At 46.2% G+C, this 14,364-nt stretch overlaps 2 protein-coding genes across 4 annotated transcripts in view; one reads left to right on the top strand and one right to left on the bottom strand.

Annotated features, from left to right (window-relative positions):
• mapkbp1 (mitogen-activated protein kinase binding protein 1) overlaps positions 1-8,374 on the top strand; it is a 37,650-nt gene extending 29,276 nt beyond the window's left edge. For 2 of the 3 annotated variants that reach the window (XM_055231151.1, XM_055231152.1), the window contains exons 21-29: positions 462-590; positions 933-1,159; positions 1,529-1,638; positions 3,191-3,367; positions 3,442-3,523; positions 3,608-4,062; positions 5,201-5,911; positions 6,034-6,125; positions 6,576-8,374. In XM_055231151.1, coding sequence (XP_055087126.1) covers positions 462-590; positions 933-1,159; positions 1,529-1,638; positions 3,191-3,367; positions 3,442-3,523; positions 3,608-4,062; positions 5,201-5,911; positions 6,034-6,125; positions 6,576-6,824 — 2,232 coding nt within the window. In that variant the 3' untranslated portion in view covers positions 6,825-8,374. The remainder of the gene's footprint in view (positions 1-461; positions 591-932; positions 1,160-1,528; positions 1,639-3,190; positions 3,368-3,441; positions 3,524-3,607; positions 4,063-5,200; positions 5,912-6,033; positions 6,126-6,575) is intronic. The other variant, XM_055231153.1, reaches the window with a different exon arrangement.
• Positions 8,375-8,828: 454 nt separating this feature from the next.
• jmjd7 (jumonji domain containing 7) lies at positions 8,829-14,190 on the bottom strand. The gene is made up of 9 exons (XM_033988323.2): positions 14,012-14,190; positions 13,467-13,620; positions 12,369-12,507; positions 11,988-12,111; positions 10,937-10,993; positions 10,711-10,806; positions 10,017-10,093; positions 9,436-9,595; positions 8,829-8,989 (listed from the first exon to the last, which is right to left on the bottom strand). Exons 1-9 carry the CDS (start codon positions 14,076-14,078, stop codon positions 8,904-8,906), a joined length of 960 nt encoding a protein of 319 aa, XP_033844214.1. The 5' UTR covers positions 14,079-14,190; the 3' UTR covers positions 8,829-8,903.
• Between the last annotated feature and the right edge of the window lie 174 nt (positions 14,191-14,364).

The following is a 14,364-nucleotide window of genomic DNA, read 5'->3' as shown; positions in this document are numbered from 1 at the left end:
ACCCAATCATGACACTCACCTGTTTCCAATTAACCTGTTCACCTGTGGAATATTCCAAACAGGTGGATTTTAAGCATTCCTCAACTTTCTTACTTTTGTTGCCCTGTCCCAGTTTTATTGGAACGTGTTTGTAGGCATCAAATTGAAAATGAGTGAATATTTGCATAAAAACAATAAAGTTTATCATTTTGAACATGAAATATGTCTTTGTAGTTTATTCAGTTCAATATAGGTTGAAAAGGATTTGCAAATCATTGTATTTTGTATTTTTTTTTAAGTTTTATGCAGTGTCCCAACTTCATTGGAATTGGGGTTATATATAGAACAGAGGTCAGTAAATGCACTACCACAGACTATAAATGTGTTTAACAATGTTTAATTAAAAATGTACGCAATACAGACTGGAATATTGTTGATGTGTTAATTTTATGTACAAATACATATTTGTATTTCCTCTGTAGCCCTGCTCACAGCCCCGCCCAGTCCGTAAACGCTGGACCAGACGAGAGCCTTCAGACCGAGTCCTGATGGTCCATTCCATGTTTGATCTGAGAGACCTGGACTCACTGCAGCCGGAGCTAGAGGATCAGGTACTATAGTACTACTGCTATTAATATACTACTACTACTACTACTACTGCTGCTACTGAGAGCTGGACTCACTGCAGAGACACAGGATTAGGTACTTGTATTACTATTACAGCTACTACTGCTCATATATAAAAAGATATATATATATATATATATATATATATATATATATATATATATATATATATATATATATATATATATATATATATATATATATATATATATATATATATATATATATATATATATATATATATATATATATATATATATATATATATATATATATATTTTACACATACACACACTGTATATACTGTATATACTTTCATGTCTCAGGTGAAGCCCCACCCTTCCAAGGATAACGCCGCTTCCCATAGCCAATCAGAGCCAGAGCCGGGACTGAAGCGGATCAGTCAGGCGCTGGGCAGTACCGTGAGCTTGCAGGTGGACCCCAGAACCAATCACAGGCCGGACTTTATCCTGCTAGCCAATCAGAGCTCAGAGAGGGACCTGCCTGTGCTGTACCCCGACCAATGGGACGACAGAGTCAGTCTGGCTGGAAAGTAAGTCCTTCCCTCAAACATACAGTAGAAGAGTGGTTAGCCTCAGACCTGGACCATGGTCTTAGTTCAGACTCATTGTATAAAGAAGTGTGACGTCACTCACAGTGTCAAGCTCCAAATGAAGCTAATCTGGAGCTCAGTTTTATATTTGGAATTCCGACCACAAGTATCATAGGAACCAAAGAGCCAATCAGGAGCGAGGCTGTTGAAGGTAATGCCCCTTCCCGCAGGTTTGCTATGTCCAGAGACATAGACTGGATCTGAACCAGACCCGGTCCTGTTGTTGTTTATGCGTTGTTTATATGACACATTAAACAACAGTATGTTTAATGTGTCATAAACGGTGTGTTTAATGTGTATTGTCTACAGTGAATTCCAGGTGCAGGAGGCAGGGGGCGCTCAGGACAAACCCTCCCCAGACAGTGGCGTCTCTGTGGGCTTCAGCTGCAGGTCCAGCCCTGAGAGGCCCTCAGCAGAAGGTCAGTTTGTCCAGTTTTGGGTTAATTGCGTGTTTGTGAGCTTGGATCTAGTCTCCACTTGTTTGTTTTCACACAAATATCAGAACTTTTAGTCTCAGTTTTAGTTCTGATTATGTTTTTCTTCAGGTTTAGCAAAGTCAGAAAAGTACAATAATGTGTGTATTTACATGCACTCCGGTAACCCAGATATGTTCCTTAACCTGGTTATGAGCCGCATCCCAATTATGAGCTTCATTCCGGTCATGAGCCGTATTCCGGTTATGAGCCATATTTTGGTCATGAGCCACATTCCAGTCATGAGCCGTATCCCATAAGACTTTGAAGCACTGTCACAGTTTCAGTAGAAACCTGGTGCTAAACGTGCTTGTATTAAACTGACTCATTTACTATTTAGGTATAAAATAGTGGAAGTTTGCGTTGTTTTGGGAAAGTTGCTGCTCCTACTGTATTTGTTAGTTTGGACATTCTGTACTACACTCTGGCATGTAGACGCAGTATCCTATCGGAATATCCAAGTGAGAGTATCCTGATTTCTCAACCGGAATACTGGTTTATCCAGGTTACTAAAGTCAGGACATTAAAGTCAGGACACTGAAGTCAGGACATTAAAGTCAGGACACTGAAGTCAGGACACTGAAGTCAGGACACTGAAGTCAGGACACTGAAGTCAGGACACTGAAGTCAGGACACTGAAGTCAGGACACTGAAGTCAGGACACTGAAGTCAGGACACTAACGTCAGGACACTGAAGTCAGGACACTGAAGTCAGGACACTAACGTCAGGACACTAACGTCAGGAGTCTAAAGTCAGGAGTCTAAAGTCAGGAGTCTAAAGTCAGGAGTCTAAAGTCAGGAGTCTAAAGTCAGGAGTCTAAAGTCAGGAGTCTAAAGTCAGGAGTCTAAAGTCAGGAGTCTAAAGTCAGGAGTCTAAAGTCAGGACGCTAAAGTCAGGACGCTAAAGTCAGGACGCTAAAGTCAGGACGCTAAAGTCAGGACGCTAAAGTCAGGACGCTAAAGTCAGGACGCTAAAGTCAGGACGCTAAAGTCAGGACGCTAAAGTCAGGACGCTAAAGTCAGGACGCTAAAGTCAGGACGCTAAAGTCAGGACGCTAAAGTCAGGACGCTAAAGTCAGGACGCTGTGTCTACATGGACACACACAATCCCAGGATACTCAAAAAAAATCCCTGATCATAACCGGAATACTCATGCCAGTTCAGAGCTGGGCCAGAAACCACACACAACCAAATGCTGACTGCTAGCTAGTAAACAGTGTGTTTCTGGAGCAACAAACACTGGCTTTTGTTTGGTGGAAAACCGCCCAGCACCTTTGTGTTAAAGAGTATTAGTCCTGTGATTCTTTGTCTTTGGTCTCTGGCCTCTGGTCCGGCCTCTGGTCCGGCCTCTGGTCCGGCCTCTGGTCCGGCCTCTGGTCCGGCCTCTGGTCCGGCCTCTGGTCCGGCCTCTGGTCCAGCCTCTGGTCCGGCCTCTGGTCTCTGGTCTCTGGTCTCTGGTCTGGTCTCTCAGTACTGTTGTTCTGTGTCTCTGGTCCAGACTTAGAGAGACTCAGTGCCGATGGAAACTCGTCTGACCTGGAGGAGGAAGAGGAGCGGCCTGTGGCAGGAAGAGGCAGGACTACAGCAGGAAGGGATAGGACTGAGCATGTCCCTCAGACTCCGGACCAGGAAGCGTTTCTCAAGGAGCATTTTGGGACTTTAGCGGAGCCCAAAGGTAAAGGTCCTCTAAACCAGTTTAGATCGTCCTCTAAACCGGTTCAGATTGTTAAACCTGGTCTTGTTTTTCAGGCAGTCCGAGCAAAGCATCCCACAGCTCCTCAGAGAGTCTCAGTATTTCCTCCAGGTTCCTCTCTCACTCCTCTGCTCACATGTATGAGTGCTACAAATACTATTACTAATAATATTACAAGTACTACAACTACTATTTAATAATTTCCTCTGCTGTCATCTTCAGACGTTCCTCCGTTCCTTTGGCATCTCGCTCCGATGGAAAGACTCCTCTGGTTTCTGAGGTCCACCCCCTGAGAGAGACCCTAGACCAGGATTTAAACCAGGACCAGGAACTTAACCAAGACCAAAAACCAGGTTTGGACCCAGGACTAGACCAAAGACAGACAAAAGACCCTCACCAGGAGAAGCCTCAGACTCTTCCGGTCTCCGAGGTCCGACCCCTGATGGACCAAAGACTGGGTCTAAACCCGGACCAGGGCCTAAACCAGGATCAGACAAAAATCCCAGGGTTGGCTCCAGTAGAGGATGCAATAGTGGAGACGACGCCCCTTAGAGCTGGTCTGTCTAAGAAGAAGCCTGTGGACTGTCGGAAGAGCCAAGGGTCCAGAGCCCAGTCCCAGAACCAGAACATAGATCTGCGGAAGGCCCAGTCTGTGACCAGCCTCCTGCCCGAGAGCGGTGAGCATCTCTATTGCCCTGACCAACCCCACACAACCAACCCCAAACTGCCCCAAACCCCACACAACCAACCCCACACTGCCCCAAACCCCACACAACCAACCCCACACTGCCCCAAATCCCACGCAACCAAGTCCATGGAAACAACACCACGCAACCAACCCCACACAACCAAACCCTTACAACCAAACCCACACAACCCACTCAATGCTGCTGCAAACAATCAGCCCCACACTGCCTCAACCAGCCACCAGCCCCACACAGTCCCAACCAGCCCCACACTGCCCCAACCACGCCCACACTGCCCCAACCAACTCCAAGCTGCCCCAACCACGCCCACACTGCCCCAACCAACTCCAAGCTGCCCCAACCACGCCCACACTGCCCCAACCAACTCCAAGCTGCCCCAACCACACCAACACTGCCTCAACCAACTCCAAGCTGCCCCAGGGCAGATGTAGTTTTACTGTAAAAGTTCACTGTAGAGGTTATGCAGATGACATCACATTACGAATTTAAAAGAGCTGCTGCATTTAAAGAACAAACATAAAAGTCTAGTGTAAAATATTTAGTTTGTTCCTGATTCTAAAACAAGAGACTCAGGTCCCAGTGTAAAAACAGAGAAGAGTGAGATCTCAGAGCCTTGTACACACACACACACACACACACTCAACACAGGACCTCACACATGGCCTCCTCACACATGGCCTCCTCACACATGACCTCACACATGACCTCATGACCTCACATGCCCACACATGACCCCACACATGACCTCAAACATGAACTCAAACATGATCTCATATGACGCCACACATGACCTAACACGTGACCTCTACTCTGTGGGTATTATACTAATTAGATAATTTTTTTTCGTATCTTTCTCCCATGTTCTAACGTTCCTTCATCAAAAACATGTCTGAAGAGATTTTATTTGTCATGCATGCATGCTTGAGTAATTTAGCGATATCTCTCGGGCCCTATTCAGACCCTCCTTACAGTTAGCAGTACAACAAGCCTACGTCGCCCATGCTCCCACACGCCAATTCTCCATAAATATACAAAAACATGATACAAAACTGTACACAGCAACTTGACAAACCTGTTCAGGTCTGACCTCTCTGTGTTTCTTCCACAGCTGACCCAGCCCCCCCTCCTTCCCCTTCCCCTGTGACCTCTGTGACCCCTGTGACCATGGTGCGTCCTTCGACCCTGCCCTCGACCCCACGTCGTCCCCTGCTCGATTCCTGCACGTTGCCACGGAAACACTGTCGCTCCTACATGAGTCCCACCGCTAGTTCCAAGGCTAAAGTGACGCGCTCCGCTTCCATCGGCGATGGCCTCAACGATCTTTCACCTCTGACCTCACTTCCTGTGGCGCAGGTCGCCACAGTGACAGCTGTGCCCGTACTGGTGGCACCTCCCCTCTCTGCGAGTGGGCGGAGCCTGCAGAGCCGCATCCAAAACAAGCCTCTGCCGGACAAACCCATACTTGCTGTGTTTACCCCCTCCTCCCCCCTCACCCGAACGCACCCTACGACCCCTGACCCCCTACTACCTAGAACGCACTCTACGTCCCCTAACTCTGACATTAAAGCTCCAGTCTGGAACATTCCCCCTCAGTCTGCTGAATCAAACCACAGCTGTAACCTGGACACACACACACAGCCTGACCCGTCCCTCACTGTGTCTGCTGCTGCCTCCAAAGGCGACTCTCCTGACCCCAGGGCCCTGCCCATGGCCCCGCCCCTTTCCTCTGACACGGCCTCTGCCCTGCGCCCTGACCCACAGACCCACAGACCCCACCTCAGCAGCTCTGACCTGATGCAACAGAACAGCCATGAGACAGGTCAGAAATCAGATACTCACTTTTGGGGTCAAAGTTTTGGTACTTTACTGAACTCCCCCTCTCTCTCCCTCTCTCGCTCCACCACGCCCCCTTTCTCCCTCCCCCTCCCCCCTCTCTCTCAGGTGAGGAGGGCGAGCTGAGTATGGAGGCGTGTGAAGCTCTGACCAATGAGCTGCAGAGCTGTTTCAGCCGAGCTACTCACCTGTACAGGAAGGTAATGCACCTGCCACACACCTACCACACACCTACCACACACCTGCCACACACCTACCACACACCTACCACACACCTACCACACACCTGCCACACACCTACCACACACCTGCCACACACCTGCCACACACCTGCCACACACCTGCCACACACCTGCCACACACCTGCCACACACCTGCCACACACCTGCCACACACCTGCCACACACCTGCCACACACCTGTCACACACCTGCCACACACCTGTCACACACCTGTCACACACCTGCCACACACCTGCCACACACCTGCCACGTACCTGTCATACAGGTTTAACCCAATTTGGGTTTTTACTTTGAAATCTATGTACAATGTAGTCTATGTAGTTGTGTAGTTTGTCCATGTACTTTCAGAATAAAAGCCTGCTGTTTATCTGTAGCTGGATTTCAAACTAAAGTCCGTCTTCTATTTCAGCTGAGCGTAGCATCGGCTGAAAGTCCCGCCCCTGAGCGCAGTCACATGATCTCTGTCCTATCAGAGTGCTTCCAGGGCCTGAGGGTGGAGCTGGAGGGGCTTCCACTCGGCCTCATGGGAGTAGAGGGCGGGGCCAACGCAGAGGGGGGGAGAACGGCAGCCATTTTAGAAGAATACTCTCTGCTGCTGGTCCAAGCAGTGACCCGAAGACTGCAGAGTCCTACACATCCTGTACCGCCAAATATATGATGTACTAATACTACTACTGCGACTATTACTGCTACTACTACTACTATACAGGAGGCTGCAGGAGTCCTACTCACTCCATGCCATCAAATATATGATGTACTAATGTTACTACTTCAAGTACTGCGACTCTTACTATTACTGCTACTACTAGTTGTACTACTAGTACAACTGTGAGTACTGTCACTAAACCTACTACTACTGCTATTACTACTTCTACTACACTACTGCAAATGCCTACTCATCCTGTACCGCCAAATATGATATACGTTTACCATTTCTGCGTGTACTGCGACTATTACTACTACTGCTACTATTACTGAGTACTGCAACCATTAGCTACCACTACTGATACTGCTAGTAATACTATTATTATACAGGATGCTGCTTATGCACCCCATACCGCCAAACACAAAGATACTTTTACTACAAGAACTACTGCTACTACTACACACATCTACCACTAAATACAAGTGATAAAATTGGTGCAGAACAAAAGTACTAAGGTTTACACACAAAAGTACCAGAGTACCAAATACATAAGAAAGGTACTACTTTCTACTACTACCATTACTACTACTAGTACTGCTAGTGCCATTGCTGCTGAAAAAGTGCTTGAGAGCCCTATAAACACTAGTTCTAAACCAGGACTGAAAAAGGACTGAACCTACCTGATCCAAAAGTGCTTCACATTCACAGTAAAATAATTGCTGTCTCTGAGCTGCTTCTTCTTGCTCAGACTCAGAGCGGTGGACATTTTGTCACTCCACTGGGAGTTTTGTGAACGGTGCTAAACTAAATGTGTTAATGACGAGCTAACAGACAAAATAAGGATATGAACAAGAATGAGGACAGCCGCACTTTAGCTCAACTTCAAACCAGCAAAACCGTCATTTTAATGTGGAGTACTGAACTACCTGCTGCGTCCCACTGTCTCTAATGCACGTTTTGGACCTTTATTTTTACATTTGAACGTTTACATTTTGAGCAGAGATGACTTCTCTTCTCAAGTTGATGCTTTGGACCTTTTTAAACTATTTTCTCTTTGTGAAACTTGAATTTTTCCTCAGACACATTCCCCAAAGTGCACAGAGCCGAGGTCTTAAACTTAACATAAACTTAACCCTCTTGTTTACAGTCCTGCGCTCTGATTGGTCCACTCTAGATGTCCCTACGGTCTGATTGGTCCACTTTAGATGCCCCTACGGTCTGATTGGTCCACTCTAGATGCCCCTGCGCTCTGATTGGTTCACTCTAGACGCCCCTATGGTTTGATTGGTCCACTCTTGACGACCCTCTGCTCTGATTGTTCCTTGTACAGATTTAAATACATTTCTGTGTTCTGATTGGTCCGTTCTGTGACTGACACTTTTCTGACGTAAATATTTCGAGAATGAACTGAGCGTATTTATTATTGGTCGATTTGGGTCACATGACATTTGTTTTATAATGTTTTTAACTAAGATGAATTAAACACTTTTAGCGAGATTTGGGTCAAACGGTTTCTAACTCGTAGGTCAATGTTGGAACTAATAAAATGTTTTTAAAATGAATTTATGCTTTTGATGATTTTCTATGTACTTAAATCAGCCCTATTGTTCTTGTGCCTATATAGTTATAACATAATGATCCACTGGTGTCACAGATTATAATTTAAACATTTTAAATCACAGTACTCATCTAAAACAACTTAATGTCAGCGCTTCCTATGTATAGCTGCGAAGAAAGTGCATATGTCAAAGTGGGTGACACTGTATGTCACAGTGGGCGTGTATGTCACAATGTTCGCGTACTGGTGGAGGTGAAAACGGAGGTAGATCGGCAAAATAGCATCTTGATAATAAGATATTAAAGATTACTCAAACATGAATCACTCCAAATACAACTTCAGAGGCTCAATGACAAGAAACAACTAGAACATTTGCAGAATAGGTCTGATTTAATCTAGATCAGAATCAGGTTTAAACCAGGACAATACTGAGAAGAAAAAAGAACATAGGTTTTTTCAGTTTGATAAAAATCTTTTATTGTACACACATTTACAGAGGACGCGGTAAACGGTCAGAGGTGGTGATGTCACCATCACGTCAGCGTGATGTCACTGAGCTGGTCAATCAGCTGGTAGTAGTTGTATCTGAGGTCGTACTCCATGTCATACCAGAAGTTCACTGGAGGAGGAACAAAAGGCAAAGGTCAGCAATTAGAATTCAACCTGAATAAGCATCAGCAGCACTACAGTCAAAGCTCTGAGGAGTTTAACTTTTTAAATGACAAACTCATATTTTTACACAGCACTTTTCCACCTTCTAGTCTCTTTACATCAAGGAACCACTTACCCATTCACACACACAATCATACACCAGTGTACAGACACTGGGGGTGAGGGGGGTTAAGTGTCTTGCCCAAGGACACAACAGTATTGATTTTAGGGAGCTGGAATCACACTGTGGGACAGTGGATCTGACCACTCGACCAAAGATGTAGAAGTCAAGAGCGGAATTTGAACCGCCAACCTTCGGATCAGAGGACGAGCACTCTACCAACTGAGTCTCTGTTTAGTCAAAATGAGCTAATAAACATCTCCACTGCACACAGGCGCAGTCCCATGTCTCACCTGCGATGGCGCCGTGGCTCTGTCTCACATGGTGGAACCAGAGCGATGGCAGGTACAGCATCTCCCCAGCTCTAACGGTCACCTGGAGTGGACTCACTGACCCGAACTCAGGGAACCGGGTCAAGTCTGGGGCCAGAGGGTCCACAGGGATCCACGGAACCTGGAGACAAAAGAGGAGAGGTCAGAGGACGTATAGAGGTAGAGAGGGAGGCGGAGAGAGGTTGAGAGAAAGGTCAGAGAAGGTATAGAGAAGGTATAGAGAGAAAGAGGGAGTGAGAGAGGGAGGTTGGAGTCATGGGGAGAAGAAATGGAGAGAAGAGGAGGATTCAGAGGAGGTTTAGAGAGAGGTGGAGAGAGAGAGAGAGATGAAAAGAAGAGGAGGGGTCAGAGGAGGTGTAAAGAGAGAGAAGGGGAGAGGGAGAGAGACAGAGAGAGATAGATGGGGGTCAGATGTGTCTACCAATCTCTCTGACCACCAATCACACTAACACACACAATGAAGGTGATTTAGGACAGGCTCCTGATTCTTGAGGTGTTTGGAGAGTTTGGGGCAGATTTAGATGTAGACACACATTCCCGACCTTCTCGTGCCCTTCTTGGTCGATGATCTCAAACTGTCCGTCTTCGCGCTGGTGGTACACGGCAGGCTGGAACAGACCTGACAGACAGACAAACACATACAATGGACAGGGGCATAATGATGATTTGATGCCTTCTACTGGCTTCTAAGCCTTACTATGATCCCTCCTGACCCTGGGACACATCCATAGACTATATATAAATGGGCATAGCTAACACACTAGCTGTTGTGTTCCAAACAGGGAGTGAACATGGTCGCGATTTGGCTCCACTGAATCTGGCTCCAATTCACTTGAAAACTGTCCTCTCTCTGTAACGGCTGCTGTCAGGCTCATCGTTTTGTTCTTAAAATGTGGTGTGGGCGGCAGTGGACTTGTACCTTCAACAGCTCCACTTCTGATTGGCTCTTTGGTTGTTATGATACTCGTGGTTGGATTTCTAAGTATGGAACTAGGTTCTAGATTAGCCGCTATAACTGCTAGCCTCGATTATTTGGAGCTGAAGGCTGTGGTGATATCAGACCCCCTCAGAAATTTTTTTTACACAATCTGTGGACACATCACACACTTTTGGATTTTGCACAGGACATTCGTAGGATCTGGCAACCCAACATCTTGAGAACCAAAATACAAAATGTAAACAACTTTTGCTGCTGTAATTATTGTGTGATGAGGTTGATGCGGTTGCTGTGGTTACCGTAGGGGATGAAGGGCCGGTCCGTCGGGGGCACCAGCAGGAAGTGCTTCTCTCCAGAAATCACACAGTACAAGTTCTCATAGTGATCTTTGTGCACTGGGAATACAGACAGAGTGAAGCGTTAGACAGGTGAAGAGGTAGAGAGGTGAGAATCCAGGTGAGGGAAAGGAAAGAGAGGTGTGTGTCTGTGTGTGTCTCTGTATGTCTCTGTATGTGCGTCTCATACTGGAGGTGATGGCACTCTCTTCTCCGAGCCAAAAGTTCACAGCATCAGGCATCTTCCCTGAAACACATAACGGAGCATGTGATTGGAGGAGAAAGAATCCCGCCCACAATCATACCATTACATCTGAACATGCCCAGTGGCATCATTATTTTCCCTAACGCAGTTCTGCCAAGACCAGGTTAGCAAACCTGTCCGTACGCTCTAACTTTCACCAAAAGAAAGAGAAAAAGAACTGGAGAGACGCCGGGAGTGTAAAATGCTTCAAACTGATCTTTGGTTGTCAGAGCTTTTGGGTGGGCTGAGTGAGGAATGGATAGCCTGTACTGTCCCCTGCCTGTACTGACTTGTACTGACCTCTACAGACCCCTGCTGTGCAGACCCCTGTCTGTACTGGCCCCTACTGACCCTTACTGACCCCTGTCTGTACTGGCCCCTACTGACCCCTGTCTGTACTGGCCCCTACTGACCCCTACTGACCCCTGCCTGTGCTGACCCCTGTCTGTACTGGCCCCTACTGACTCCTGCCTGTGCTGACCCCTGTCTGCGCTGGCCCCTACTGACCTCTACTGACCCCTATTGACCTCTGATGACCTCTACCGGTACTTACCCCTGCTGACCCCTGCTGGTCTGAATAAAGGTTTTATGGATTTATGGATTTATGTATGGATGTGAAATGTTTCTAAAATAATAATGAGCTTCAGTGTAGTATTTAAAAAGGTGAGTGACAGCTCCAGAATGTTCTTAGTCTGCAGGGAGCAGTCGTGTGAGAGTCTGTAGGAACGTTCTCCTTGTTTGTTAGTGATCAAAATGTGGTAAAGTCCAAACTTTAAACTTTAAACAAACTTAGCAAACCCACTGAGGCAAAGTTCTGTGTTCTGTGGCATCACTTGGTAAGGAAAAAAAAGGAGCAAGTCTGCCCAGTACAAGTGGGCCATTCTGAGCATGCCCGGTACAAATGGGGCGCCATGAGAGTGGCCAGTACGAGTGGGGCGTTCTGAGCGTGCCCAGTATGCAGTATGAGTGGGGTGTTTTGAGTGTGCCCAGTACGTACCAAGTGCAGTGCTCATCCAGGCAACATGGGGCTCCAGGTCTGAGGTGAGCTCCGGCAGCTCCTCCAGGAGGTTTGAACACTGTTTCTGAACGTAGAACACACCTGAGCCTCCGGGTTTACACACCTGAGGGAAAGAGCCAATCAGAGAGCAGCGCTGAACACAACAACCAATCAGAAAACACATGAGGGAGAGAGTCAGTCAGAGAGCAGAGACCTGTACTGTAAATATCTGTTATTATTTTATGAAAAGATTTGAATCATATTGTCCAGACAGCACCTCCAGGTTTGATCTGCAGTGGTTTAGAGAAAACTCCTAAAGATCAGCACATCAGGCCTGAGCTCCTCGAGAGCATCTGTACAAACATGCGGAGACCCTCTGACCTTCCCCTCCATGATGTCCAGAACTTGGCTCAGCTTCATGCTCCTCTCCTCCGGCATCACAAAGCGATCGCCGTTCACCGCGTCTGCCAGACCGTTTGGAGTGACCGCCACCGAGATCTGCTTCTGCCCCACCTTCTGCCTGGAACAAAGATATAATACTACAGATAAGACACGCAGTACTACACATTAGACTCGTCACAGTATGGACTAAATGGAATCGTCGTTCAACAGTTGGAACAATGATGTTTGGGGTCAGGGTTTATTGTGTGTACTTTTTCTTTTTATGAGTAGGGGATTTTTTGTTATTTTTCTGTCCTACATTGAGATTTAATGATTGAATAAATGACTCATTATAGACATAAACTCAACACTAGTCCTTTATTCTGTTTTTTTTTTCCCATTTCAGCTCATGTTTTTTAATGATGTTGTACGTTTAAAAGTTTCATTTTGGGGATAATTCTACCTACTAGCGTTATTGTGTCATAATTAAGCTTCAATATTATTATCAATAATTTCTTCAACAATATATCAGGCTTAAAAATCTGTTGTCATGTCCATAAACTGTGTGTGTGTGTGTATATATATATATATATATATATATATATATATATATATATATATATATATGCCACCACATTCCAAACAGAAAGTGAGGCTGAGCATGATTTGGCTCCATGGACTCGGGCTCTAATTCACTTTCTATATATAAACTGTGTTCCCTCTTTCTGTAACTGCTGCTGTCAGACTCGTCATTCTGACCTTAAAATGTTCGTATTAATCCATTCTACATGACACTGAAGTTTTATTTCACTATTTTGTCCCTAAATGAAAATCTGAACAAACCAATCGGGTGTGGGTAAGCACCCGCTCCCTGCTAAACCAGCGGTGCAGGCAAAAACAGCAGCAGCCTTGCTCTAGATCTTTGGTTGCTATGATACTCACGGTTCGAATTCCAAATATGGAACTGGGCTTCAAATTAGCTGCTATAACTGCTAGCCTTGATGAGCTTCATTTGGAGCCGAACGCTGTGGGTGGCGCCACACTCACCTAGTCTACTCCCTGTCTGTAGGGGAGCGCCCCACTGTAGGCGAGTCTGACCTGAGGTAGTCGTAGGTCCACAGCCGGGGGGCGCTCCAGTGCTGGAGGCAGTTCCGGATCACACAAGGTCTGTTTGGGCTGATCCAGGATCTGTAGAAGTCCAGAGGGTCTGGAGCACCGTCCATGTATGGAACACACCTGTGCAGGTACAGCTCTGACAACCAACCGGAGAGAGGAAAAAGGGCCAATCAGAGAGAGGAGACAGATTTGCAAACTACCACTTCATGACACCACGAGGTGGAACAGAGCATTTTGAGCTTTAGAGATGTAGATAGACTAATAATAAAGTGTTACTCAAACATGTGTGAATTTAGTTTATTTATTAAACTAATACAGAACCTTTAACTAAACTGAAATACTTCTGTCCTTCTTTTTAGTGCGTTTAGAGCTGCTTGAGGGTGAGATCATGGGCAGTACTCATCATGAAGAACAAACGCGTTTTCACATCTTTGTTTCAATCTATAAACCTCACTATTAATATTATTATTATCCTAGTTCGTGAGCACTGTCTCCTTCCTCCTTGTCTCCTTTCCTCGTGTCCTCACCGTGCGCCTCGCGTGCACACTCCTCCAGTCTCCCCCGCACGTGCTGCATGCTCGTGACGTCACTCATCGATCACATGAGTCATTATGTTTGTAATAATCCATAAATGATCACTAATCAACTTCTGATCACAGACAGGAGCACGCGCCTGTGTTTACATGCACGGAGCATGCGCAAAGACGCCAGAGGAGCAGGCGTGTGCGCATGTGCAGACAGGGGCGCCCCCTGCAGGTCGTAGGCAGGTACAGACAGGAGCAGGATTTAGTCATAGGTGTAAACGTACACATGCATTTTGTTTCAAGTTGAGCAGGTTTCTGTTACCACAAATATAAAAACAGAAAATAACAGAAAGAGA

The sequence above is a fragment of the Periophthalmus magnuspinnatus genome, chromosome 22 (genome assembly GCF_009829125.3).
Source record: "Periophthalmus magnuspinnatus isolate fPerMag1 chromosome 22, fPerMag1.2.pri, whole genome shotgun sequence".
Lineage (NCBI taxonomy): Eukaryota > Metazoa > Chordata > Actinopteri > Gobiiformes > Gobiidae > Periophthalmus > Periophthalmus magnuspinnatus.
This window is presented reverse-complemented; position numbering and strand designations above follow the sequence as displayed.